Genomic DNA, 26,427 nt, shown 5'->3' with positions numbered 1-26,427 from the left:
AGCGCTTCATTTGCAACTCAGGGCAGCGCAAGTGGGAGGAGCAAATAATCGGCTTGTTTTGTTTTTATAATCGTTCAAAACTCCGATCGTAATTGGGATTAAAATTCGATTAATTGAGCAGCCCTATAACAAACTCTAGGGGGTGCTAAAAGTAGGGCTGGACGATATGGAAAAAAAGTATATCGATAAAATATTTTTTTACATTGATCAATATCGATCATTTTTGAAAACCATTTTAAAAATTGTAGAAAATATATTTTACTTGCAGCTCTGGCCATTTTATTTTTGGTATTTTTATTTTTTCTTCACCTCTTCTCGCATCATGCTGCCTCGTGCTCTGTTTTGGTTTGAGAAGGGGAGAGCCTGGTGGCGTAGTGTGCCCAAGTGTGTGGTTTTGATTGGTTAGGACAGGGGTCGGCAACCCGCGGCTCTGGAGCCGCATGCGGCTCTTCCATCCATCTGATGCGGCTCTCTGTGCTTGTAAAATAATGAATGGATATTTAAATAAAATGCTTTATATTTTACTGTATTAATTTTATATCTGTATGCCAATTCTAAATGTAAAGTTTGTCTGCGTAAACCTGAACAGGTCCAACCCGGTCTTACCGTGAGACCGAGTTGACGGGTCACGCTTGTGCGTAATCATAGGCGCTTTCTGAGCTGAAGAGGATGTGAGATTCTGGGATTCTCCTCAGACGGCTCCTGGATGCGTCGCCACATTGGAGGCAGGAACAAGCGACATTCAGCCAAAGTTTTATAATCAGGGAACATTTTCTAAGTGACAAGTCTCTCTGAGGGACAGGGTTTGGAAAATACTTGCTTCAGTGGGAGGAATCTTCCCGCATGCCCTCTGGTTCTGCGATGCGCTCCAAGCCCCTCTCCATATCTTCAGCTCGCTTTGCCCCTTACGTACGAGCTAACAGCGAGCTGCTCTGAGCAGTGTCCAGCTCAGATGTTCAGATGGGAATCTTTTCTTGAGTGATTTAGCTACATCTGCAATGTGCGTAACGAATAAAATGTCAGTTCGTCTGCATGCGTCAGGGTAATTCTTTCTCTTCTTTCTCCATCAAAATAAACGGTCAAATACGGGAACTATCCGGTCAGCACAACACAAGCCCTGCTTTTAACTGTTCTGTTTTCTTGTGAAAATTGTTGCAAAGAGATATAATTTAACTTGATTACCACCAGAGCCAGGCGCACTGTGCCATTATCTCCGTCACTGTAAATGAGGGAAAAACAAATTGATCGGATCCTTTTCGTACCTTCCCCACCTACAAAATTAAATTACAACAATCAAACTTGACAGAGCCTGGATTTGTATTCTGATTATCTGAGGGTTAATGGATAGATATAACAGAGTATCGTCAGCATAACAGTGGAAGTTTATATTCTTTATATTTATATTCTTTAGTTTTTATTTATGCCAAAGGGGCTGTGTGTGATTTTGTGTGCACAGATTTTAATGACACCAAAGTCATTTGTTCATTTATTCATTTTAGATGTTTTAAAACTGAGTCGACACCAGCAGCTAAAACCAAAGTATTAAGCAAAGCTCTTTTTTGTTTAGTTCCATCTCTGAACGGGTTTTAGGGATGAGTCTTGGCTACCATGATGCCAAATCTTCGCTCAACATTTGTTTAAAAAAATAGTGTTTTAGCTAATTTGGGTATTTGATGCTGGTTGACTTCAATCAAAAATATTCATAAGGCGTTACATTTAGATTCTTGGCAGCAGGTGGAAATCGTTTAATGAAAACAACAAACGTGATTCTGTCTATCTGATTGACGTACGCTTACCTCTATGTGGCGGCAGCTGTGATCTACGCACTCTTTTGTTGTGGTTGTCGGGAAAACGATGTGATAAATATTGAGTGCTGGTAAGGTCACGGGGAGGCCTACACAGCTGACATTTCGAGCAAAAATAAACCTTTCATTTTGACTCATTTATGAACTGCTACAACTCAACAGCTGTGGTTAACAAAGAAAGAACATTCTTCCATTCTGTCGTGTGCTGGAGCTCTTAAGCATCTTCAGAGTAGAGCCTCTCAGCAGAGTGAAGCAAGTGCTTTTGCAAAATCAGAACTTCTGGATAGTTGGTGATGATAAAAGATTTGTTAATGAGAACGGCATGATGTGCAGAGTCAGGTTTTTCCTGCTGTAATGAGACACACCGCGTCGTTGCTTATCGGCCGCCTCTGATTGAAGTCATCTGTAGTTATTAGTACATATGTTCATTGTTCTGTGTGTTATTTCCCCGTAATGTTATAGGATACGAAGCGATCACAGCTCTGTAAATGGCCCATTGATAACCTGGGTCGTCTGAAAGGACGTCCTGTCATTCAGTCACAAATGCCTCCTGAGTGAGTGGAGGCCGAGCCAACCCAATTTGGAAGAACCCAGGGTGTTCAGAGGAAATTGAGGAGTGCTGCTGTTGTCGGCTGAACAGAAAGTCCCTCATTATTTGATTGTAGCATTTTATTAGTTTAGCTTGCAGCCACAAAGGCATTGTGCAAACTTATCATAGAGTCGGACTGCAGGACAATAGGACGCTGTTGTGTGAAGGATCTGCTGTCCAACCCGCTTGTTGTACAGAGGATAGAGGAGACTGTGAAGTGAGCGGAGCCACTTCAGTCGATGTTGGAGTTTTTCCAAGGATTGTGGGTTTGAAGGGTTTTCCACACTGAGGTTAGGGTCACTCTGGCCTTCCTCCTCATCGGTTAAAGAGGTGGAAGAAAGCTACTTTCTGACAGACCACAGTGTTTGTGTACACAGAGAATTTATGTGCTTTTGGTGTAGTTTAGCAGCTGGCTCTGTTTGGGAAATCATCCAAATCAGGGTTTATTCCACTTTATAAAGAAGTGTTACAAAACATACGCTTATGCTTCCTTTACCGGGACATTTTTTGACTGCTGTTGTCCAGTTTGTTTTTTGTTTTTTTTCTTCTCAGTTTTCTGAATTAAACTGGTACATTAAATTACACATTTCTAGGAGTCAGAGCTTTGTCCTCGTGTTTTGCTTATTCTTAACGATGTTATAAAACAAACATTCATTAATCTTTAATTTTGGCTTTAAAAGGTTTCAGATACTTGAAAGTTTCTCTACAAATCATCAAATAGCATTCAGTTATGCCTTAAATTTGTAAGGTTGTTTGTAAATAATTGGAAATAATATTTTGTCTGAGGGAAAAAACATTTTTTATTACAGAAATTTAAAAGAAAATGCTGTTTATGACTTTGTTTGCAAATTTGCCTCTGGCTACAAAACCTCTACAAAACAACGGTTGCATTGCCCTTACATGTAACTAGGGTTGTCACTGTGGGAAAATTTAACCTCACGGTTAGTGTGACCAAAATTACCACGGTTTTCGGTATTATTGCGGTATTTTTTTAAACGTGTTACATTTTCAGACAATTAAATAAACCCTGCATATCAGGAAAATGTTGTCCTCAGTTTGTGTCTAAATTTTGTCTAAAATTTGTTATTTTGTAATGATGTTGTTTGTTTACATTTTTCCCCTTTAGTCTTTAAAATACCAATATTTGCCCATAACTTCTTATTTTATGTCTGTTTGATGTCATAATTTTAAAAATATTAGATCAGATGATACTCAGTACTCAAGTAGCCTTCTAATCAGATACTTTTTTTTTACCCTTACTTGAGTAATAAACCCTATATCAGGAAAATATTGACCTCGGTTTGTGTCCTTCCAGTGAGCTTTGCAGATGTGGGAAAATGTCATCAGGCAGTAATCATTGTTAAATTCATAATTATTCTCGGAGAGAGACCAACTCTTATCTGCCCCTGGGAGCCCCGTAATGCATAGCGTCATTTCAACATGGGGGTGTCCGCGACACGGTTTATATGCAGGTAGCGGCGCTGCGGCTGCTTTACATAGCGACTCGTTGCATTCTCCCTCAACCCAAATCCTCGGATCACGCATTTTAGCTAAAACGCTAACGTTAGCTTGCCTTGCGTTGACTGTAGAGTTGTGGGTGATGGTCACACAGATGTATCATGAGATTTGAAGCGTTGCTGCCTTTCACAGACACTTTTTCTGCACGTGTTGCAAACAGGATAGCCGTCTTCTATCAACTGTCCCTCGGCATTCTTCAAATATCCAAAAGATGCCCGTACTTCCCACTTTGTCTTCTATGAGGGATAATAAATGTCCTCCTGAGCGCTGCCGTCTCCTCCTTTGGCCATTATTTCAGCTTTAGCTTCAAGAAAGTTTTTGTTGTAAACAACAAAGCGCGCATGTGCCGCCGGCAACTTCAGCAGATGATACGGTGGCTGGTAAGGGTCACCGCGCCTACACCGCAGCCACGGTAAACCCACCGAGATAATATATTTTTTTAAAAACAAGACGGTTATTATTATTGTCAACTTTTTTACCGGGGTTTACCGCTACACCGGTTACCGTGACAACCCTACATGTAACGTTGTTTTAGTGCTGTCCTTGTACAATAAACCCAATATGTTAGTCAAATGAACAACAACTGGTTGTTGTAACAAACACCAAAGCGAAGTACTAAAAATAATCGATCCTTTTCAATTCTGACATTTTTTTCTGGTGCATGAACTCACCATAGCTAAGCACTAACTTGCTAATTCAGTGTAGCAATAACAGAGCATCCCTGTGGACTTTTTTAAAACATGTCTTCCGTATAGTTGGAATGGCATCGGCAGATCAGAGTATCGGAAATCAGCCCTCAAAACCAGTGAACAACTTAGTCTTTTTTTAAGAAAGAAGATAAATTATATCTAAATCTCGCTGGTCGTAGCAAATGTAACCTGCTAAACTCTATAAAATCCTGCTGATCATGCTCTGAGGTCTCCCTGAACACATATTTGTACGTATTGAGTTGGTCTGAGTTAAAATTTCTGGATTTTTCGTGTCATTTCCTGTTCTGCGTCTGCATCAAGGAGAAAATGCTCACATTTTTCCAGTCGACTCTTATTCGCATGTTTCCACGTGTGCCTAAATGCTGACTTTTCACTTTTCATTTCACACACAACCTTCAAGCCCCCCACCATCCAGTTGTACACATACTAAAGTAAAGGCTCACCCTGTTGGTCCCCGCCCTCATTTTATCTCCCTCCCCTCTGCCTCCCCCTGCTCCCCAGAATGTTTGGATGGATCTAAATGGTGTGATTGTGACTGCTCTGTCAGTCGTCTGCCTCTCAGCGTCTTTGGAAAGTCTGACGTGAGCCGAGGGAGACGAAGACGGGAAAAGGCAGAGAGGGAGAGACTGAAAAGAGGGAATGTTCTTTTTAAACAACAAGGCATGGCTTCTCTCCAGAGAGTCGAGTCTGGTGTCCGAAGTCTCTTCTCCAGCCTGTCCATCCCTCCGTCTTTATTCCTATAACTCTCCCACACTCTCTCTCTCTTTTTAGAATTCCAGTTTGAACTCCCCGTCTTCAACTTGACGTCTACAGTTTCTCTCGCCCCCTTTTTTGTCTCCCTCCTAACCTGGCCTGACTTTCTGTAAAACGCTTTAGTGGAGGGTGTAGAGGGGGGGTTGCCGCTGCACAAAACCTCTGAAATCTAGGACTCTCATTTACCCAGGGAGGTGTCCCGTTGCGTTCTGGACACTTTGCGCTGGTTTCGAATGTCGTGGCATTCAAAGAGCCCGGGTTAAAGAATGTGGGTCATTTGAAGTAGAGGCACTAAAGTGTGTTGTTTGCCAGTGAATGGGGCCTTCTCACATTGACATGGTGAAAAGCGTGTGAATAAACACCAGCGCCTGGGGGATACACTAAAGTGTTCGGCTGTATTCTTCTCCTTACCCCACCTACGCAGGCCTGTTATTATCTATCACATGAATGGATTTCTGGAATCACATTTGATACGGACACCAGGCCGCAGTTAGCCCAGATACCTTATCAGACTGGTTCTGTTCCACCCACAGCACCGGGAACAGGCTCTTGTTTTTTGTTCTTTTGCTCCGAGAGGAAAACTGGATCATGAACTAATTAAGTTTGGGTGCATGCAGCGCTGTGTGTACAATCGTTAGTGTATGTCTCTGCACATGAGGTTGTGTAGCTTCTAGTTGTGACCAGCTGCACAGATACTTTCATTGCTTTCCCACAGCAGATGTTTAGATCAGATGGTTCAAATTAAGTCATGGATTGCTCACACAAGGTCTCTTATGAAGATTGACTCCTCTTTACTGTCCTGCAGAAAAAAACAACAAAAAACATAAAAGCGCATGGCCTCTTTCCTGTTCCCTCTTTGATGTTTTCTCCCTGACCTTGATGATGCAGGTGTCGACGCTCTTCATCGGGCTCGTTTGTCACGCAGCAGAGCCCCCTGCACCTCAGTGGTCCAACGTGGAAAACAGAAACGGCAGCCTCCGCCAGCACAGGACCTGCGTGGAGAATGAGCAGTACCTCCATCAAGGGCTCTGCTGCCTCAACTGCCTGGCTGGTAAGGAGGAGAACGTTGTCACTTCTGTCTTTTTTCAACTACAAACGTTTAAATGAATACTTATTTCCTGTCCTCTAAAACACGGCTCCATGTTTCCTAATGCTGCTTGAACTTGAGACAGCAAAACTAGCTGCATTAGGATGGGAAATATCATCATAAATTAAGTTCATTTTTGAAAATGTCGTGGAATTAAATGATTATTTTTAGGTAATGAAATTGATTTGGAGTCATTTTTCCATGAATAACGTTTTGTTTTTATGTCCTAGTCTCGGTACCGGTCTGCAGAACAGAGTGTGGCCACTAGTTTGTGCTTTTTGTTGAATTGAATTGGATTTTAAAGAGGTTCTATACTTAAAAACCAAAGTTACCTTGTTGTTGTTGAATATTGGCAGACTGGGGGTGTCCAATGTACCAACAAATCTGCCCTCCAGTGTAAATCAATAATCTTTTGACAGCCGCAGAGAAACAGTTTGGTCTGAGAAAAACTAGTTTAACAAATTATTAGCCTAGACATATCTTTGGTATGTTCTTGCTGTGTTGCTTTTCTAACTGCATTGTTGGTTCTTTGTTAAAACATAGAAAAGGTTTCTTTTTACCTTGCTGACAGTTTCGTTCGCGGCTGCAAACTTCCTCAGAGCTGACGCTGATGGTGGCGTCACTTCCTACTCCGTTAATCCGCGGGCAGCAGGACATGAAAACAAGCAGGCAGACCGACAGGACCCTAAACATAAACACATACAGGAAACCAACACACACAGACCAATATTTATTATGGACATCAGAACACTCTACCATACACAAAATGTCAGTAATCAGAACATTATATCACCGAGCAAACATAATAACAGAAGAGAGAGACCGTAAACAAGAGGACAAACACATACAACACGCTTTAAAGACCTGCAGATACCCGACATGGGCAATAAACAAAGGAAAACAACAAACAAAAACAGAAAGCAAAGAACAACCCAAAAAAAGAACCAGAAACCCAGAAAGACAAGAACCACAACCAGTGATAACCCTACCATACATCAAAGGCATAACAGAAAAAATAAGAGCAACAATGAAAAAACACAACATAAACACACCAACGAAACCATACACAACAGTTAGAAACAGACTAGTACACCCAAAAGACAAAATACCAGCTGGACTTAAATGTGGAGTCGTTTACGAAATCCCACACAAACTCTGCAATAAAACATACATAGGAGAAACCGGACACCAACTCAACACACAAACAATAGAACATAGAAAGGAGTGCGAAAGAGAAACAAGTCGAAGACACACAAGAGCAGCAAGTTCCATGTTTGAAAGGATTCAGCGTAAAAATCCTGATTTGTTTTGGTTTTCAGATGGTGAAATGTTAAGTTGCCTATTTAACAAAGAAATTTTAATGGTAACTAAGATTGATAGAGGGAGTGTGGGAACCTAAAAAACTGGCACTTTATCCTGCTATGTAAAACAATGTTGTTGTTAATGTATGGCCACTTCTTTTTGTTAAATAGTCTCATAAGCCCATATGGGCTGGGCATGTGTTGTAATTGATACTTAAATTAAACATAATCATTCATTCAAATATTCAAACCATTTACATTACTGCCCAAGATTTATTTATGCTTATTATTAAATCTTTTCAGTATAAATTCTTCCTCAAATTTGTGGAAAAGTAAAGTCTCATTCCATAAAAGACGTAAAAACGTGCAAAAAAACAAGGCAAGGGGGAAAAGTTTTATTTTAATATAAAACTTAAGTAACTAGATTTTTTATTTTTAGTCAAATGTAATAAAACTTTTAATCTGAATTTGGAAAATAATCAAGCCAAGATGTAATTATTATATTGTTATTTAGTTATTTCATTTGACAGTCTCAGTTCCAGGAAATGTCTCTTCATAACAACTCAGCTTTCCTCCTCCTCTTCAGAACAACAGACTCATTTGTTTGCAATGTTTTCTCGAGTTTAAATAATTAGATTTAATAATCCTGAAGACCTTTGTGCTTTAGTTGTGCAGAACTGTTACTGAATCTGCACATTTCCTTTAACCTGTTGAGTAGATGACAGAATATTATTGCTTTTCTAAGATCTTTAAATTCTCTTTGACGGGTTTGTGTTCATCCAGTCATGGTTTCCCTTCAATACTTCCTTATCATATAACATTAGGGCTGCACAATATTAGGAAAACCTGTGATATTCGATAACAATGATTAATATTGCGATGACGATATTACTTGCGATAAATAAAAACTTAACTCAAGAACAAAAATAATCAAAAACAAAGAAATAAAAAATTCATAAAAATGAGAAAAGCAAAAGATGTGAGGAAAGGAAGGAAAATGAACAAGAAAAGGCAATCAGTGGATCCCGGGAAAAGCAGAATCAGCAGAAAGACCAGAACAAAGCTAACTCAGGTGTTTGCTAACCATCGCCTCGGGGGCGGGCATCTAACCTATGAGAACCCACCCAAATTGGCCAAATGGGTGAAGAACTCTATTTGATTGGTTAAAAAAAAACATCATGCCTCTGTTTGGTTGACAGAATGCATTATGTGTAGCAAACATTTGAGCTGACCATTCATTGCAATATTTATCTGTTCTTTGGGATATGCATATTGTGCATGCTGATATCGCGATAACGATAAATTTACAATATATTGTGCAGCCCAATTTAAAATCCACTGTGACCACTTTCTGATCCGTTTGCAGACTTTTTTACGCGTTAAAATTTGTGCATGAATTAATTTTACCTATATGACCTATATGATCTAATAAAAAGGTCTGTTTACTTTATATTTTGTTTGCAGCTTAACTAAATATGTCTTTAACCAGTGCAATATTTGCCCCCAGCCTTTCCTTTTCTACTTGTGCATCAGATAAACCCTGAAAACACATGAGAATCAAGTGCTTTTCTCCATGGCATGCTTGAACTGATCACAGAGATAAGAGTGATAATCCACCAGGGAAGTGGGTCGCATCGCTGTGCTTCTTCTGCGTCTCTATAAAGTCGCTTCATGGAGAAAAGAAAAAGTCGTTTATACCATGAAAACGTCACAAATAAGATAATAAACCTAAACTGCTGTTGCAGTTCTGGTGGACAGTAAGTGAACTGTCTCAGAGCGGCAAGTATGGGTTATTTTAGTCATGGTCTGATTGTGTTTTGAATTTATGTACTTTTGTTTGTAGGAACCTTTGTGCAGAAGCCCTGTGAAAGAGATCAAGATAAAGGGACGTGTGTTTCCTGTGAGCATGGACAGACCTACACAGAACACTCCAATGGGATGACCCGCTGTTTGCCCTGCACTCACTGTCGCCAAGGTAACCACAACCCTTGTATATTAACTAGGGCTGAAACGATTCCTCGAGTACCTCGAATAATTCGAGTACGAAAAAAGCCTCGAGTCAAATTCTCTGCCTCGAGGCTTCGTTTAATTCATGTTTAATTCATGGCTTTGCAATCGCCCGGGGTCATGTTTCACCCGGACCAAAATAAGTGACGCACATACATACTGCACTGAAAGCACACGCGAGTAGTGAATGTAACTCAACTTTCTCTTAAGCCATGGCGGACAACGTGGACCCCGGTCGAGTGCGAAAAAGACAGAAAATGTCAAAGGTGTGGGACCATTTTTCACGTCGTAAGGCGGAAACCGTAGTCCATTGTAAATACTGTCAAATGGATTTAGCCTAGCACAACACCACATCCTCCATGCTGCAGCACCTGACCAGGAAACATCCACATGTAAATGTCATTCTGCAAGCGGACTCGGAGGTCCGCTATATATTCTACAGACACTGTGCAACTTTTTCGTTTGTAGCACTCGGTTTCAGCTCACACTGTGCGTCTGGTAGCAACACGTCAGACCTAAAAATGTGCTAAAATTAGCAGTTTTTACACAACACGTTGGACTTTTTATTGTGTTGTTATTGATGTCAGCTGTCCCTCGGGGTTGAGCAGCCAGCTGCCACAACTCGCTGGTGTTAGAGAAGAAGGAGCGGACATGATCGGCTGGTTGTTCTTGTGTCAGTGATGGCAACCATCTCAGTGTGTGTTTGTGTACGAGTGTGTGTGCACGCTCATTGTTAAATATCGGTTATTGGCCATAAACGAAAGTATAATTTGACATAACCACAGCAAACATGCTTTCTCGACAATCCTTGTTATTGTGTGAGAAAAAAAGTGTAGAAAGTAAAACGGACGTGTGTTATCATGTTTTAGGTGGATCAACAGAGCAACTGTCAGACAATTAAGTCGTAACAAATATGAGAATTAGAGTAAAATAGTTTTTTTTTTATGTTTTCTGCTTCTAAAGTTCCATAATTTCAAGGTTTTATTTACTTTTTGGAATCGGACAGGGATGCACTGTTATGAAAACGTTGGCTGATATTGATTTTGTGTATTTGTACACTCCTAGAGTTACAGAACTTTTCCACGTCAATTTGAACCAAGAAGAGTCTGTATCAAGTCCAAATCTTGACAATAAACCGCAGCTGTTTTCAATCAATCAATCAAAGCTTTATTTATAAAGCGCCTTCCGTGAGGCCCTGTCGCGAAGCCCAAGGCGCTGAACATGGTACATTTTTATAAAAGAACAAGAAAAGCTCAAACACCCCTTTGAGTCTCCCTTATGATTGAGTCCTTTAGCCTTTCTAAAAACAGAATCGGACGAGGCAGTGTGTTCTAAAAATCCAGATTGTCAAAGACAGATTGTCTTAGGAAAGCTAATACCTCTTTGTGTTTGCCTCCACCTCTCACCGCCACTCATGAAAATGTGATCTTATGATGTTACACGGGGTAGCAGGGTGTGTCTTTGTTGCTTTTGTTTCATGGGCTGAATGTGAGCATCTTTCTGTGTGTGTGTGTGTGTGTGTGTGTGTGTGTGTGTGTGTGTGTGTGTGTGTGTGTGTGTGTGTGTGTGTGTGTGTGTGTGTGTGTGCGCGTGCGTGCGCATGTGTATTACCTGGCTGAACTGGGTGGGGCTTTCTGTTATTGTCTTCCCACACTGGGTGTCTTTGTGTCCAGTGAAAGGCAGAGCCACAGAAAGCGGACTACTGTTACATAGGACGAGTTCTCTCCTGGTTCGTTGGCGTTTTAAGGACGTTTATGGTTTTAAAGTTAAACACACTGGGAAGGTGATTGGCTGCAGCCTTCCATCTCTCCAGGACCTGTACGTCTCCAGAACTCGGGGGCGTGCAGGCCAGATAGCAGCTGACCCTTCTCACCCGGGAAACAGACTTTTCGAGCCGCTTCCCTCAGGCAGGAGGTTACGGTCCATCCAGACCAGAACCTCCCGCCATAAGAACAGCTTCTTTCCATCTGCCGTTAGACTTGTGAACAGCTTATAAATACACAACCATGTTCGTCTGCTGTACTTGACATAACGTCACCTGCCATTACCTGCCTTTTTTATAGCTGAATGTTTTATGCTAGTTTTATTATATTTTATTCTACTTATTCTATTTCTGAAATTTATTATTCATGTTATATGTAGCACATTAGTACCAAAACAAGTTCCTAGTTTGTGAACTGCTTGTTCACTGACAATGGCAATAAACCTTTTCTGATTCTGATTCTGAAATACTTGCTCTCAAACTGAACCACACAGTTTTCTGGAACACTTAAGGACTAGGGTTGTCACGGTATGAAAATTTAACCTCACGGTTATTGTGACCAAAATTATCACGGTTTTCGGTATTATCGCGGTATTTTTTAAACGGTGTTGCATATGTTCAGAAGGCATTGATAGTCCTGTTCTACACAAACTGAAATAGTTTTGAAAAGGTTTGACAGTGTTTATTAAACCTAAAATAACACAAAGCCTTAGCAAAAGTGCAACTTTTCACAAGTAAAGGAACAAATATCTTCTTTTTCTGGAACATGTTACAGTAGTCAGTGCAGGTTTAAATTATACAAATCCAAACATTCGAAACATAAACAATATGTAAACAAATCAAAGAAACACCACTTGTTTTCTCATATACTTGTTTTCTTCATTATCAAAATGAAAATCTAAAACTCCAGTCCACACTTGACTTGAGCACTGTACAAGTCAACCTTAAAAAATATGTATTTAAAATAAATAGCCACTTTAAACAAATTACTAAAATAACTACTACACTATGTAATCAAATCCAAATGTTCAAGTATAAATGGCATTGAATAAGTAAACAAATCCATGACAAGGAACTAATTGTATATTTCTCTTCATCATCAACAAATAAGATGCTTCATCCAGCAACAGGGTGTCCGTGACACGGTTTAAATGCTGGCAGAGGACGCTGCGGCTGCAGTATATAGTGACTCGTTGCATTCTCCCTCAACCAAAAGTCCTCACATCATGCATTTAAGCTAAAATGCTAATGTTATCTTACCTTGCACTGGCTGTAGAGACGTGGGTGATGGTCACGCAGATGTGCCATTAGATTCGAAGTGTTGCTGCCTTTTGCAGACACTTGTTTCCTGCACGTTCTGCAAACGGGATAGCCATCTTCTATTAACTGTCCCTCAGCATTTTTCAGAAATCCCAAATATGCCCATACTTCCGAGTTAGTCTTCTTTGAGGGCTGATGGATGTCCTGGGCGCTGCCGTCTCCTCCTTCGGCCATTATTTCAGCTTCAAAGTTTTGGTGCCGTTGCAAACTAAAAAGTGCGTGTGCGCGCCGCGGGAACTTCAGCTGAAGCGACGGTGGCTGGTAAGGGTCACCGCGCTGAAACCGCGGCCACGGTAAACCCACCGAGATAATTTAGTTTTTTTAAAACTGGACGGTTATTTTTATTGTCAACTTTTTTACCGGGGTTTACCGCTATACCGGTTACCGTGACAACCCTATTAAGGACTTCCTAATGATGACGATGATGATTTAGGGAATGATTTATGGTGTCACATGGAGGAGTTTTGCTTGATGTTTTGTGGTTTTTGTTGAAGGTTTTTTGTTTCATCAGTTGTTGATGTTGTGTAATTGTTTAGAATTATTATTCTGAGAGTCAGCTCGGGTCAGCTGAACAGCCAAATTCATCTAAGAAAGGGGAAAATTTACTAGGATTCATCAGTGGGGTTAAATGATGCAGATTCACACAGCCATCATGGTGATTTTATCAGCCTGCATCATTGTGCTTATTTTTAATCATTGTTATCCTCCCCATCTTTGTTTCACATCTTATGTTGCTTTAGACAAAAGTTGAACTTGTTGGGTCCGTTCTGGCTTTTTTTTTTTTTGTTTTTATTTCAAACATTAACAATTAAAAAATAAAGTAAATAACATAATTTGCAACAATCAACATTGTTTGAAAGGTTGAAGTATGCACTTTTAAGGCCCTACCCCCTTTACATATTTAATGTTTCAAAAGAGAGGGAAAAAATCCAGTTTAAACTAAGAGTAACAATTCATTCATTTTAACAAATTTACACTTTTTTTTTCTTCAAAAAAATAAAGAACATGGGAAGGAAAAAAGAAATACAACAAAGTCACTGTTGCAACTGTTTAGTCCAACAAAACAAGGCTCTCATCTATACAGTATCAATAATTTATAAACTGTTGGTTTTTACTGCTCTTCATTTCTAAATGAATTAAAAATTTGTTCTTTGAATTTTCTTTTTAATTGGTTTATGTTCTTACTTTGCTTTATGTCATCTGTTAGACCATTCCATATTTTAATACCTGCCACTGAGATACACCAGCTTTTGAATGTTGTTCTGAAAGCATGTGTTTTAAAATTATAATGGGCTCCTAGGTTGTACCCTCCATCCTTTACATGAAACAGTTTCATTATTTTTAGGGGAAGTTTTAATCTAACGTTGTAATGTTTCAGCTGTCAAACTTTCCAAGAGTATATATACCCTTCTTACAGCAGAGTGCCCGCCCTGGCACTGGGAGATCGGGGTTCAAATTAGAGCTGAACGATTTTGGACAATAATCTAATTGCGATTTAATTCACAATTATTTTCTCAAGGGGCTTTTCTCATTTTTCAACTAACGGAAGCAAAAAAAAATAGATCAATGTAACTTGTACTGAATATAGACAAGTTTATGTATTTACATATATCAACAAGTTGATTTGTCTACACGTACATGAACACTCACAAGTAAAGACAACATCTTGTATTTGAAGGTGCAATGCTTTGCAGCCAGGAGCACATCCCTTGAAGGAGAATAGGTATTAGCATCAACTGTGAAAATGTATTTGCAGGAAAGAAGTGTGTCCCATTTATTGAAGTCTTTTGTGTTTAGAGTTTTTGACGTCTTGTCCGTGCATAGCTTCCGTAGTTCAGTTACGTTGACAGCTGCTAGCCAAAACCAAGCCCCCACAATGCAGCTCTAAAATTGAGGCAAACCCGGAAATGAAATAAATTGCAGTTCCACCCTCATCCACTGGGGGCTGGTGTCAGAAGCGAGCAAATCCTCATTGACTCCCATGTTAAAAATACCAATTTCACAGCAGAAATAAACATGTTTACAGCCTGGTACCAAAACATGTTTTTTGTTTAAATGATCTAGTTTACACTCATGACAACTCTTGAGGGGGGTGAATTTTTTTCTTACTCTTCTGTTTAAGTGTATTAAAACCCTAAAATTCTGTATAATTAATGAGCATCAGACACATGTGACCGCCGCCGCAGACCCACGTGACCACAGAGTTAGCTCCGTGGAAAGGCCTCAGTAGAACCTCGGTCTGGCCTGGAACCTGCTCCGGCATTTTGAGTCTCTGTGTTTGTGTATTCTGTAGGGCTGGGGGTAAACGATTATTTTTAAAACTATTATTCTGACGATTATTTTATCGAATAGTCGACTATTCTAATGACTATTTATACAATTAATCTAATGATTATTTTTCTATTGCACAATTAACAAAAACCAGAAAATCTCAAATAAATTCCTCAAAAAAATTGATAAATTCTTACTGTAAGAGAATAAACACTACAGGCCTTCCATTTTGTATAACACTGCTTTTATTGTGTTGGTTGGTTATGTTCTGGTGACGTGTAGAACTTGGGAGTGCAGGCTGCTGCCTGAGAGGTGGTAGAAGATGGAGTGTCTCCATGCTGCTTTGTTTTGGTCACTTATGTGCGTGAGGCGAGTGGTCTTACGGGTTAAACCAAACTCAGGTGATATTTTACACTAAACCGAAAACCCACAACACTCTAAATGTAATAAAAGGGAGATCTACACCACAAAAAAGATGAACTCTAAACCAAAACATAACAGCTTATCCCAACGCAAGAAGCTGTTAGCGAAGATGCTAACAGTAGCTTTACCAATGTTAAGTTCAAGTTGCCAAGTTTAAATAAACCAAAATACCCAGCAGCAAACAGACCAGCACGGAGGAGAGACTGCTACCACCAAAACAGCTCTCCTCATGTCTGAAAGAAGCTCCTTTATTAAGGGAGAAGCGCTCCCGGTGATTTTCTACATCTGCGATAGACACGAAGCAGCGCATCTGACCCCGGAAGTTGTTGTCCGTTGCCGGGAGACGAAGGCGGGCAAAACAGGAAAGGAATCTAGTAGTGGACGGACATTGTTCAGGGTCTTCGGTATTTGGCGGTGATGTTAGTGAAGGCGGAGAAGAGGGCGAACTAGAGGAAAAACGGGCAGATTCCTCCTCTATTTACAAACTCCTGGGGATGCAACATGTGGGCGCGGTGCGTCGACTTCCGGATCTGACGTCGACAAATTTTTAGAATCGAGCCGTCGACTTCGTCGAGGCTTCGCTACAGCCCTAGTATTCTGTTGTGGATATTATTTGTGCAATTGTTGGACAAAATGACTTGCTGTGGCATTAATTGCACTAATAGAGCGTCCAAGGAGTCTCCACTTCATTTTTTTCGGTAAGTAAAATTATATTTATGTATTTTAGGTCACTGCCGAGCTGAGCTTAGATTTTAACATGTACTGTTTAACCATGAAATTTAAATGTAATAGGGTAAAACCCAGTGCATTTAACACAATGCTGCATTTTAGAAAATGGGTTGAAATATAACATGTTGGTGGAGCTGGGTTCTGACTATCGGCTTGTGGAGCTCTCGGAGACCTCTGTGTTCCACCCGGTTTTACCCAGCGGTCAGCCCAGCGTATCTCTGACTCAGAAGCTCTGGTGTTGTGCACAGTTAACTCCGGTTGTAGCTAGGTTGCTACCGCCGTTAGCTTAGCTCCCACCTCTGCGTTAGCTTTGGGTTAGCTTCAGGTTAGCTTGTAGCTAGTTTGACCGGGTGTCGTCATTTGATCCCAGCCTTACAGCCCCACCCTCAGCTCCTCCTCTCTTCCCTTTTTTGGAATTGTCTGGGCTTGACGGAACCTGTGACACGGTCAAAATGGCGGTGGTGGCCACCTCCCATTTGGCCTCAAAAACGTGATATTGGAGCCTATGGAAAGGAGATGTCCAATATATTTATGTCGATGGCCAAAACTCAGTAGAGTTTAAGTACAGTTTTCTAGCTTTAGTAAAATATCTGTCTGTACTTATTTGATTAATGGCAGTTTTAACTTTTTATTCAACTCCACATGTAATAATTTAGCACGTTCCTAATTCGTAATTTGTAAGAATCTATTCGGCGATATTAGCATTAGCATCCCTATGGGTTTTTCAATGTATATTAGCATTGTGCTAACCACTCACTGCCAGTCAAATTGCAGCCTTTGCGATTAGAAAATTTCCTTTTGTCACATCACAATTTCATTGCATATGCAAATAATTGTTCAGCCCTAGTTCAAATCCCGGATGGGTCATACCAAAGACTTTAAAAATGGGGCCCAATGCCTTCCTGCTTGACACTTGGCTTTAGGGGATTGATTGGGGAGTTAAAGCACTAAAAATTCCCGAGCTCAACCACAGCTGCAGCTCACCGCTCACCACGGGGATGCGTCAAATGCGGAGGACAATTTTCACCGCACACCAGTGTGTGTGAGACAACTATGGGACTTTTAACTTCTTATGCACACTTTTCATTTCTACTTAAACAAATTATACATCTAGATGGAGCTGTGTTTTCTGTCTTCTAAACCTAATAATCAAATAATCAAAGGATTAAAAAGTAGTGACAGAGGCTTAGGAGACACTTTTTCATCAATAAATTAAATAAATATATAGAATAGAATAGAAAATGTCTATTTGTCCCGCATTGGGAAAATTTAGGTGCACTGCAAAAAGGAGGACAGAAAGGACAGAAGCTTGAACTGTGAATATAAAATATGAGAAAGATAAAAAATTGAATTACTATATTTTGAAAAATAGGGGCTGCCCTTTGTCACCGGTTCTGTTCATTACCTTTATGGACAGAATTTCTAGACGCAGCCGTGGTGTGGAGTGTGTCGAGTTTGGTGGCAGGAAAATCTCGTCTCTGCTTTTTGCGGATGATGTGGTCCTCCTAGCTTCATCCAGCTCTGACCTTCAGCTCTTGCTGGGTAGGTTCGCGGCCGAATGTGAAGCGGCTGGGATGAGGATCAGCACCTCCAAATCTGAGACCATGGTTCTCGACCGGAAAAGGGTGGCTTGCCACCTCCGGGTCGGGGGAGAGGTCCTACCTCAAGTGGAGGAGTTTAAGTATCTCGGGGTCTTGTTCACGAGTGAGGGTAGGAGGGATCGGGAGATCGACAGGCGGATTGGTTCGGCGTCTGCAGTGATGCGGACGCTGAGCCGATCTGTCGTGGGGAAGAGGGAGCTGAGCCAGAAAGCCAGGCTCTCGATTTACCGGTCGATCTACGTCCCAATCCTCACCTATGGTCATGAGCTTTGGGTAATGACCGAAAGAACGAGATCGCGGATACAAGCGGCCGAAATGAGTTTCCTCCGTAGGGTGGCCGGGCTCAGCCTTAGAGATAGGGTGAGGAGCTCGGACATTCGGGAGGGACTCGGAGTAGAACCGCTGCTCCTCCGGATCGAAAGGAGCCAGTTGAGGTGGTTTGGGCATCTGGTCAGGATGCCTCCTGGACGCCTCCCCGGGGAGGTGTTTCAGGCATGTCCTGCCGGCAGAAGGCCCCCGGGTCGACCCAGGACACGTTGGAGAGGTTACATCTCCAATCTGGTCCGGGAACGCCTTGGGGTCCTGCCGGAGGAGCTGGTGGACAAGGCCGGGGAGAGGACGGCCTGGAGCTCCCTAGTTGGGATGCTGCCCCCGCGACCCGGACCCGGATAAGCGGAGGAAGACGACGACGACGACTATATTTTGAAAAATACTGTGTAATAAGCAAATGTAACAACAAACCTTTATAACTTTGTGTATAATGAACAAAAGGAAATGAAACTGTAATAAACTATAACAGAACTATGACTGAATGATCTAAAAACTAGCATAAGTATACAAAAAATAAAAATAAGTGTTTGAAATAAAATAATATTCACTAATGTTGCCTAAAAATAATTATGAAAGTAATAAACATACTAGGTTAAAACAAATCGGACAGAGTAAAACATTTAGGTTTTAATTTAAATTAAAGACGATGCTAAAAGCACACTTAACTTAAAATTTAGAAACTAAACTAAAACTAAAGACATAACTGAAAAGATACATTTTGAGTTTTTGATTTTTAAACACTTCATTCCTGGAAGTGGAAGTCTTTTAATTGAAAACATTTAAAAAATAATTTCATGTGAACACTGTGTCCCCGTGTTAGGATTCTACAAACCCCCCAAGTGGCTTTACAGCACAATCAGTCATCCACTCATTCACACACACATCCACACGCTAGTGGTGAAGAGCTATGATGAAGCCACAGCTGCCCTGAGGCACACTGATGGAAAAGAGGCTGCCGAGCACTGGTGCCGTCGTTCCTTCCGACCACCTACAGCAGGCAAGTTGGGTTAAGTGTCTTGCACGAGGACACGACTGCACCAGAGGGGTTCAAACCTACAACTCTCCAGCTACGGTGCGGGCACCTAACTCCTCTGCTACCGTCACCCCATCTTAAAATTAATGAAAGTTGATCAGTTGATATAAGAAACATTAAAGCAACACTAAACAGTATTCTCCCTTATCTGCCCTACTGGTTGAAAGTGGAATTACAACTATTATAAACAACCCTACCACAGCCTGCTGTAGCTAGCGCTAACAACAAGCTAACGCTAACATGAGACAACTGATGCAAAACCAACCATAACAAGAAAGGATTTACACTGTTGGACAAAAACATCATTCCAGCAACAAAGTCAGGTCTGTGATTTTGTAGCCTTCTTTAGCTCCCTCAAATTAGCGTAGGCCCCGCCAATGCTCACTCTGGTTTTAGGTCTTTGCTTTGCTTCCAAAAAGATTACTCTCTTGCTTTTACTTTTAGCTTCCACAATGATGCACACAAAATAATTAGTATTCTTCTTCATGTGCTTTAGAGGCCTTCACCCCATGAACCTACCTGTGCCACAACAATGTTAAGTGCTGTTTCTGGTCAGAAGAGGGCTGCAGAGTGCTGTTCAGTCTGAAGTTGGTTCATTCTCTACCTCAAGAGTCACGGAAATCAGTTTTAAAGCCATAGCTTAGTGTTGAAACGTTTTAGTAAGGCTTTAAGACCCTTTAAAGTAAAATTGAAAAGTATTTATTTTGTAATCTTGAATTTGGTTTAAAAAAAGTTAAACTATTTTTCCTTCTTTGCTTGTAATTCCGTTCCTCATGACTTTCGGTGCCGTCTCCACTCGTGTGGCAAAACCATAAAATATGCCGTAACATCTAATAGTTTTTTGATATTATAGCAAATTTTGATAAACTCTGCCTTTGATAAAAAATTAGCTGTGAAATGGATTTCTATGCATTTGAATCACAAAATATGACTTTTTATTAGTTGCAGCTTTTTTAGAAGGTCTAAAAAAAGTATTGAGATTGACTTTGATCTCCTTGCGTGACTCTGGGGACCGTTGCACCATTTTCCCACTCACGCTTTGAGAATTATCCGGCCTGGACTCACAGTTCAGGCACAGCAACTGTTTGATTGTTCCGTTGACTTTACGCCTGTATACAGCTGTTGCTGCATCAATCCGACGCTCCACGACTCAGTCCTGACACAAAAATTAACCTCCAGATCACATCTCTGCAGAAACTAAATGTATGCTTTCACCAAAGTTTGAAAAGACTCTATTATAAAATAACAAAATAACCCCCCACAATTAAAGCCTGATGGCATTAACTCGGTGGAAAACAGTTGCGACTATATCCGTGAACAATGTTGTGTTTTATGCACGACAGATTCAGCTTTGTTCAGCTGTTCTTAATACCGAAACCTGCTTGATTTTAGCAAAGAACTTCATAAATATTACAAGAATCTTCATAAAAAAACTTAAACAACTAATATATTTGAAATATAGTTTTCTATCATACTTAAATCAGCAGTAAGTTGTTTTTTTCTTTCTTTTATTTATGTTTCTCACTCCTGTCAGAGGCTAGTGCACTTGAGGGCCTGGTGTTTAACAGCCTGTTGTAAATAAAACTTCCCCTCTTTCCTTTAAGGGCTCAGCCTGTAGAAAAGACTAAAACAACAACTGAGTTGTTCTGATTCGGAACAGAGTAATTGCATTTTTATGATTTAAATGTCACTAAAATGATCACAAAGGAAGCCGTTGTTGTTATGGGGAGAGTAGCAGTTGTTGTTTTATGTGACAAAACTTTGTATGGCTTTAACACGTGGCAGCAGGCGTACCCTCGAACAGCAAACTGTTTTACAACCTTTTGAGATCATTAAAAAACATCTTTAACGGCTCATTTAGGTGAGCGTTGGCATGAATAAGATATTATTATATGTTATTAAGGGATGTTTGATATCGGCTTTTTCACCGACATCAGATATATTGATACAGTCTTAACTCTCCGATGCTTACTTGCCCCTCCCAAAGAGAGAGGAAAACCGTTTTAGGGAACTAGCGGTAGCTCAGGAGGTAGAGCAAGGTTGTCCAGTAATCGGAAGGTTGCAGGTTCAATCCCGGCTTCTACCAGAGAATTCTGCTGTTGTGTCCTTGGGCAAGACACTTAACCTGCCTTACCTACTGGTGGTGGTCGGAGGGACCTGTGGTGCGAGTGTTCAGCAGCCTTGCTTCCGTCAGTCTGCCCCAGGGCAGCTGTGGCTACATTGTAGCTCATCCCCACTACCGTGTGAATGTGTGTGTGAATAGATGAATGAATGACTGATTGTATTGTGATGTGCCTTGTGGGGGGTTGTAGAACCCTGACAAGGCGCTATACTGTACAAGTACAGCTCTTTTACCATAACTAGCATATCATGAATACCTAACATTATTAAAGGGACTAGATGGAAGTTTGACAGCCAAAACATGTATAGAAATAATAAATTTCTTCTTCATACATTCTCCTGCAATGCGCTGGTCCTGTAGAATGAGCCCTGGCATTTTTACTGTGATTGCCTGATTTTCTGTAAAATCACAGAAAAAGAGAGATTCTTGGGTCGAGCAGGCTGTTTCATGCGCGTTCACGCTCAGGCATCGCCCGTAGCATTTGCTATCCGTAGCTTTAGCAGCAGAGAGAGGTAGTGCCACTTTTTCGCTGTTCCTAACACCTAGTGACAAACCTAGCTACATTTCTGAGGACCCTTAGCTACTTTCTGTAGAACTTTCTTCTAGATATCTCTGCAAATTAGCAACAAAATAGCCATTTTCGCTTCGAACCGTTCTTTGGATTGACGTTGTTTCAGGTGTCATCAAGGATATAAATGTTACAGATGATGTGAATGTTACTAGAGTGTAGCTCACCTCGTAAGATGTCTGACTCTCAAGCAGAAGACCTGGGTTTGATTCTAGACGTGAACATAGTTCATTTAGAGTTTATTTTTTCCATTAATGGTATATTTTTTTACAGTAAGATGCCCAAATTTTTATTTGAGACTCGCCGAACGGCATTGAATTTGCAGATAAAAAAGATGTGGGTTCAACTTTCATTTTGGAAGGGAAGGGAATGATCTGAGCATGCAGGAGGACTGACCCATCTTAAACCTTTGTCGGCTGTGCTGAAGAGAAAGGTACAGAACCAAAATATTTAATTAATTAGCTGCACGTTCTCCTGTCCTCTATCATCCGACACACACACACACACACACACACACACACACACACACACACACACACACACACACACACACACACACACACACACACACACACACACACACACACACACACACACACACACGGGACTGTCTCAGCTGTTATTTTCGTTAAGGAGTGTTCACGTAAAGCATGCGCACCTCATGCACGAGCCTACTATTGAAGCTGCCGTTACGCTTTTGGCCTGAGGGGGCAAACGCGAGCATTAAAATTCAAAAGTCTGTAAAGTTCCTTTAAATATTATCTGTGTAAAATATGACGACTACATCAATTTAAGTTAGGCCACTTGTGCCAAGCAAACTTCATATTATATGAAATAATATGTGGACACTTTGGGTGAGAAGAGTGGCTGAGGAGCATGATGTACAGTATGTGCATGGTAAGGCCGCACTATATTAGGAAAACCTGCGATATACGATAACAGTGATTAATATTGCGATGACGATATTACTTGCGATAAATAAAAACTTAACTCAAGAACAAAAATAATCAAAAACAAAGAAATTAAAAAATGACAAAGTCATACAAATGAGAAAAGCAAAAAATGTGTGGAAAGGGAAAAAGAAAATGAACAAGAAAAGGCAATCAGTGGATCCCGGGAAAAGCAGAATCAGCAGAAAGATCAGAACAAAGCTAACTCAGGTGTTTGCTAACCATCAAAATTAGATGCCGTCCACCTCGGGGGCGGGCATCTGACCTATGAGAACCCACCCAATTGGCCAAATGGGTGAAGAACTCTATTTGATTGGTTAAAAAAACATCATGCTTTCATTTGATGGACAGAATGCATTTCGTGTAGCAAATATTTGAGCTGACCATTCATTGCGATTATTATCTGTTGTTTTCGATGCATATTGTGCATGCTGATATCGCGACAACGATATGTTTGCGATATATTGTGCAGCCCTAGTGCATGGTATCAAAATGAGTAAAAAACCAATACTGATCATCACCGGCGGTGATAATATGAGACATCCCTAATAATATTAGATAAAAATAGAAACTCTGATCTTTTTAATTAACATTATTTTTCAAAATAATTAAGAATTTTTTCTGAATAAATGAGATAATTTAAACTAAATGGATAAATGTATCACTGCAGTGTTTTATAGAGATGATGTTCTGTGGTTGTAGGCTTTACTAACTGGCTAAGTAGGATGAACTCCATGACTAAAGCCCCATCAGATCTTCTAGCCAAAGCAAAACTTTCCCGTATCATGTTATCGATGCCAGGACACGAGAATCGTTGAGCGATACTCGTGGAACAGAACATTTTTTCCTCCTTGCCCTAACAGTTTTTATTCAGAAAAACAGTTTTCTTTTTTCTTCAAGTGAACGCACTACACCTCTGTAAAAAAAAAAAAAAAAGGGGGGGGGGGTTTAATTGTGCAAAAAAAAATCAGTAGAAAGTCAGTTTGGACACTTAATAACAGGTGTTCTGTGGAGGTGGAGTGTTTATTTGTTTATTTGGATCACACCTGAACAGACTGCTGTTGGTTTTAAAGACTTTGGTTTCATGTAGAGTATGTGTGTTCTTCGTGTGCATGCGTGGAGTTTCTCTGGGTACATCGGTTTCCTCCCACAGACCAAAAAAAATGCTTGTCTGATTAGTGGGAGACTGAATTGTCCCTAGGAGTGTGTGTGTGTGTGTGTGTGTGTGTGTGTGTGTGCGCGCGTGTGCGTGTGCGTGTGTGTTGTCCCTGTGATGGACTGGAGACCTGTCCCCCAACACCAGTTCCCCACGACCCCAAACGTTTAGCAAGATGTTAGAATTCAGATATTTGAAATAAGTTGTCAGGTTTGTGTTTTCATGGTTTTCCCACCTCTCCACAGATGAGATTGAAACCAAGTCCTGCACCACCACTACAGACACCAGGTGCCAGTGCAAACCAGGTACCTTCTGTGTTCCAGACCAGGCCTGCGAAGTCTGCAAGCGTTGTGCCAAGTGAGTCTTGTTTGATGATTTTACTTCCACCCTGCTGGCATGCCAGACTAGACCAGATTAGGTAACTAGACTAGACTAAACTAGATCAGACCAGACCAGGCTAGACCAGATCAGATGAGACTAGACTAGACTGGACTACATTACACTAGATCAGATCAGACTACACTAGACCAGATCAAACTAGATCAGACTAGTCTAGAACAGACCAGATCAGATGAGACCAAACTAGACCAGACCAGACTAGACCAGATCAGATGAGACTAGACTAGACTGGACTACATTACACTAGATCAGATCAGACTACACTAGACCAGATCAAACTAGATCAGACTAGTCTAGAACAGACCAGATCAGATGAGACTAGACTAGATTACACTAGATCAGATCAGACCAGATCAGGCTAGATTAGGCTAGACCAGACCAGACCCAGCCTATAGAGACTTGTTCACCACTCAGAGCCATAGTGTGCATCAGGGACTGACTACAGTAATGACCCCTGGGCCTGTTGCTTGGTGGAGTTGATGCATTATTATTGATCTCCCCAAAAACTGTTTATAGGTGTAAATCAGGTGAGGAGGTGGTGAAGAACTGCACGCCTGTTTCCAACACGGTTTGCCGAACACGGGGTCCGTCTCCCACTGAAAGCGCCACGGATCGTACCCCGCCGACTTCTACCTCTCCAACTAATCACGGTATTTTTCACACAGCCTGTTAGTCGGCTTTAAGAGCCACTCTAGCTGAAACCTGTCTAGGCTTTTTCACTGATTTTGTGTGTTATTTCTTTCAGTCATCACAATATTTGTCATCCTGATCATTGTCATCTTCATCGCCGTCGTTGCGTGGGCCTTGTGGTGGTTTGTAATCAAGCAGCGTTCGTGTGAACTTCCATGTGAGTTAGCATCACTTACTGATGACTGGGAGTTGTTTTCACTGGTTCTGTGTGTTCATGCTTAAGGCTGTTTCCCTGCTTTCAGCAGGGTCCAAGAACCACTGTGACTCCAGTGAAATTGTCAAGATTCCCATTGTAAGTCGTCTAATCAGTCTTGACTAGTGTAGATGATGTTTAGGACAATGTGTGACTAGTTTACCTCGTTCGCCCCTCTGCTGGTTAGGACGAGAGTGGAGCCACAGCCGAGGAGAGACAGAATGATCAAAACGCCGGCCTGGAGGGCGAAGAGCCGCGCCCAGAGTCCCGGCCGCTGCTGCAGGAGACTCAGGCCGGGATGACCAAGGCCTGCCCTCCCCTCGAGGATGAGGACAGGGGACTTGGAGACAGTTTACCCAACACTACTAGTTCATCTCAGACGAGTCTATCAGCGCTGCCCACCGCAGCGTTCTCTGAGAACACCCCGCACCACAGCCCTGCGGCGGTCAGACTTCAGCCTGCAGACACGGTGAGGAAAAGCATCAGAACAAACTCTGATCTTTAAAGCAGCTGATGTTTGTTCATCTTATGTTTACATTTTGTCCTCGTGCTACAGGTTGACCCTCTACGACATCGCCTGCTTCCACTACTCGGTAAGATTCCTGCTGTGGAAACGGGCTCCTCAGTCTTGACTGATGTTTTCTCACCATAAAAATGCCACAGAAATGTGTCACTGCTAAACGGTAACTAGTCTAACGCCAACGTTAGAATGCAGTGTGTGCCGGACCACACGAAATCCAATCAACAAGATTCCACTAGATTTAACTTTTTGGGTGCTTGACGGATTTCTAATCTCATGATAGTCGGGCCTGATATGAGCCTGCGGGGAGTTGGAACGTACCAAGTGAATTCAAGAGGATTTGACCTTAAAAGATTAGTTAGGCGTTAGTAGTAGTTAGGGAGACAGCACGATGCAGATTGTTGTTTTAGTAATAAATTAAACAAGGAACGCATTATCCAGAAGATTTTCCTGGGAAATGAGACATTAGAGCAGCAGTCATTTCTCAATTACACACTCGGTTCACACAAGGACACGATTTCTAGTCAGAGCTGGAGTGCTGTTACCAGAGGGAATGCTGCTAGATCCGGGGTCAGAATATGACCATTTTT

At 41.2% G+C, this 26,427-nt stretch overlaps 1 protein-coding gene across 2 annotated transcripts in view; it reads left to right on the top strand.

Moving 5' to 3' along the window:
- Nucleotides 1–26,427, top strand: part of tnfrsfa (tumor necrosis factor receptor superfamily, member a) — a 36,943-nt gene that overhangs the window by 8,358 nt on the left and 2,158 nt on the right. Inside the window, exons 2-9 of one of the 2 annotated variants that reach the window (XM_015943167.3) lie at nucleotides 6,264–6,426; nucleotides 9,607–9,738; nucleotides 24,281–24,392; nucleotides 24,951–25,084; nucleotides 25,180–25,281; nucleotides 25,370–25,416; nucleotides 25,505–25,786; nucleotides 25,874–25,910. In XM_015943167.3, the coding sequence (XP_015798653.3) occupies nucleotides 6,264–6,426; nucleotides 9,607–9,738; nucleotides 24,281–24,392; nucleotides 24,951–25,084; nucleotides 25,180–25,281; nucleotides 25,370–25,416; nucleotides 25,505–25,786; nucleotides 25,874–25,910 (1,009 nt within the window). Of the gene's footprint in view, nucleotides 1–6,263; nucleotides 6,427–9,606; nucleotides 9,739–24,280; nucleotides 24,393–24,950; nucleotides 25,085–25,179; nucleotides 25,282–25,366; nucleotides 25,417–25,504; nucleotides 25,787–25,873; nucleotides 25,911–26,427 lie in introns of both variants that reach the window. The other variant, XM_015943166.3, reaches the window with a different exon arrangement.

Source organism: Nothobranchius furzeri, chromosome 6, assembly GCF_043380555.1.
Source record: "Nothobranchius furzeri strain GRZ-AD chromosome 6, NfurGRZ-RIMD1, whole genome shotgun sequence".
Taxonomy (NCBI): Eukaryota; Metazoa; Chordata; class Actinopteri; order Cyprinodontiformes; family Nothobranchiidae; genus Nothobranchius; species Nothobranchius furzeri.
This window is presented reverse-complemented; position numbering and strand designations above follow the sequence as displayed.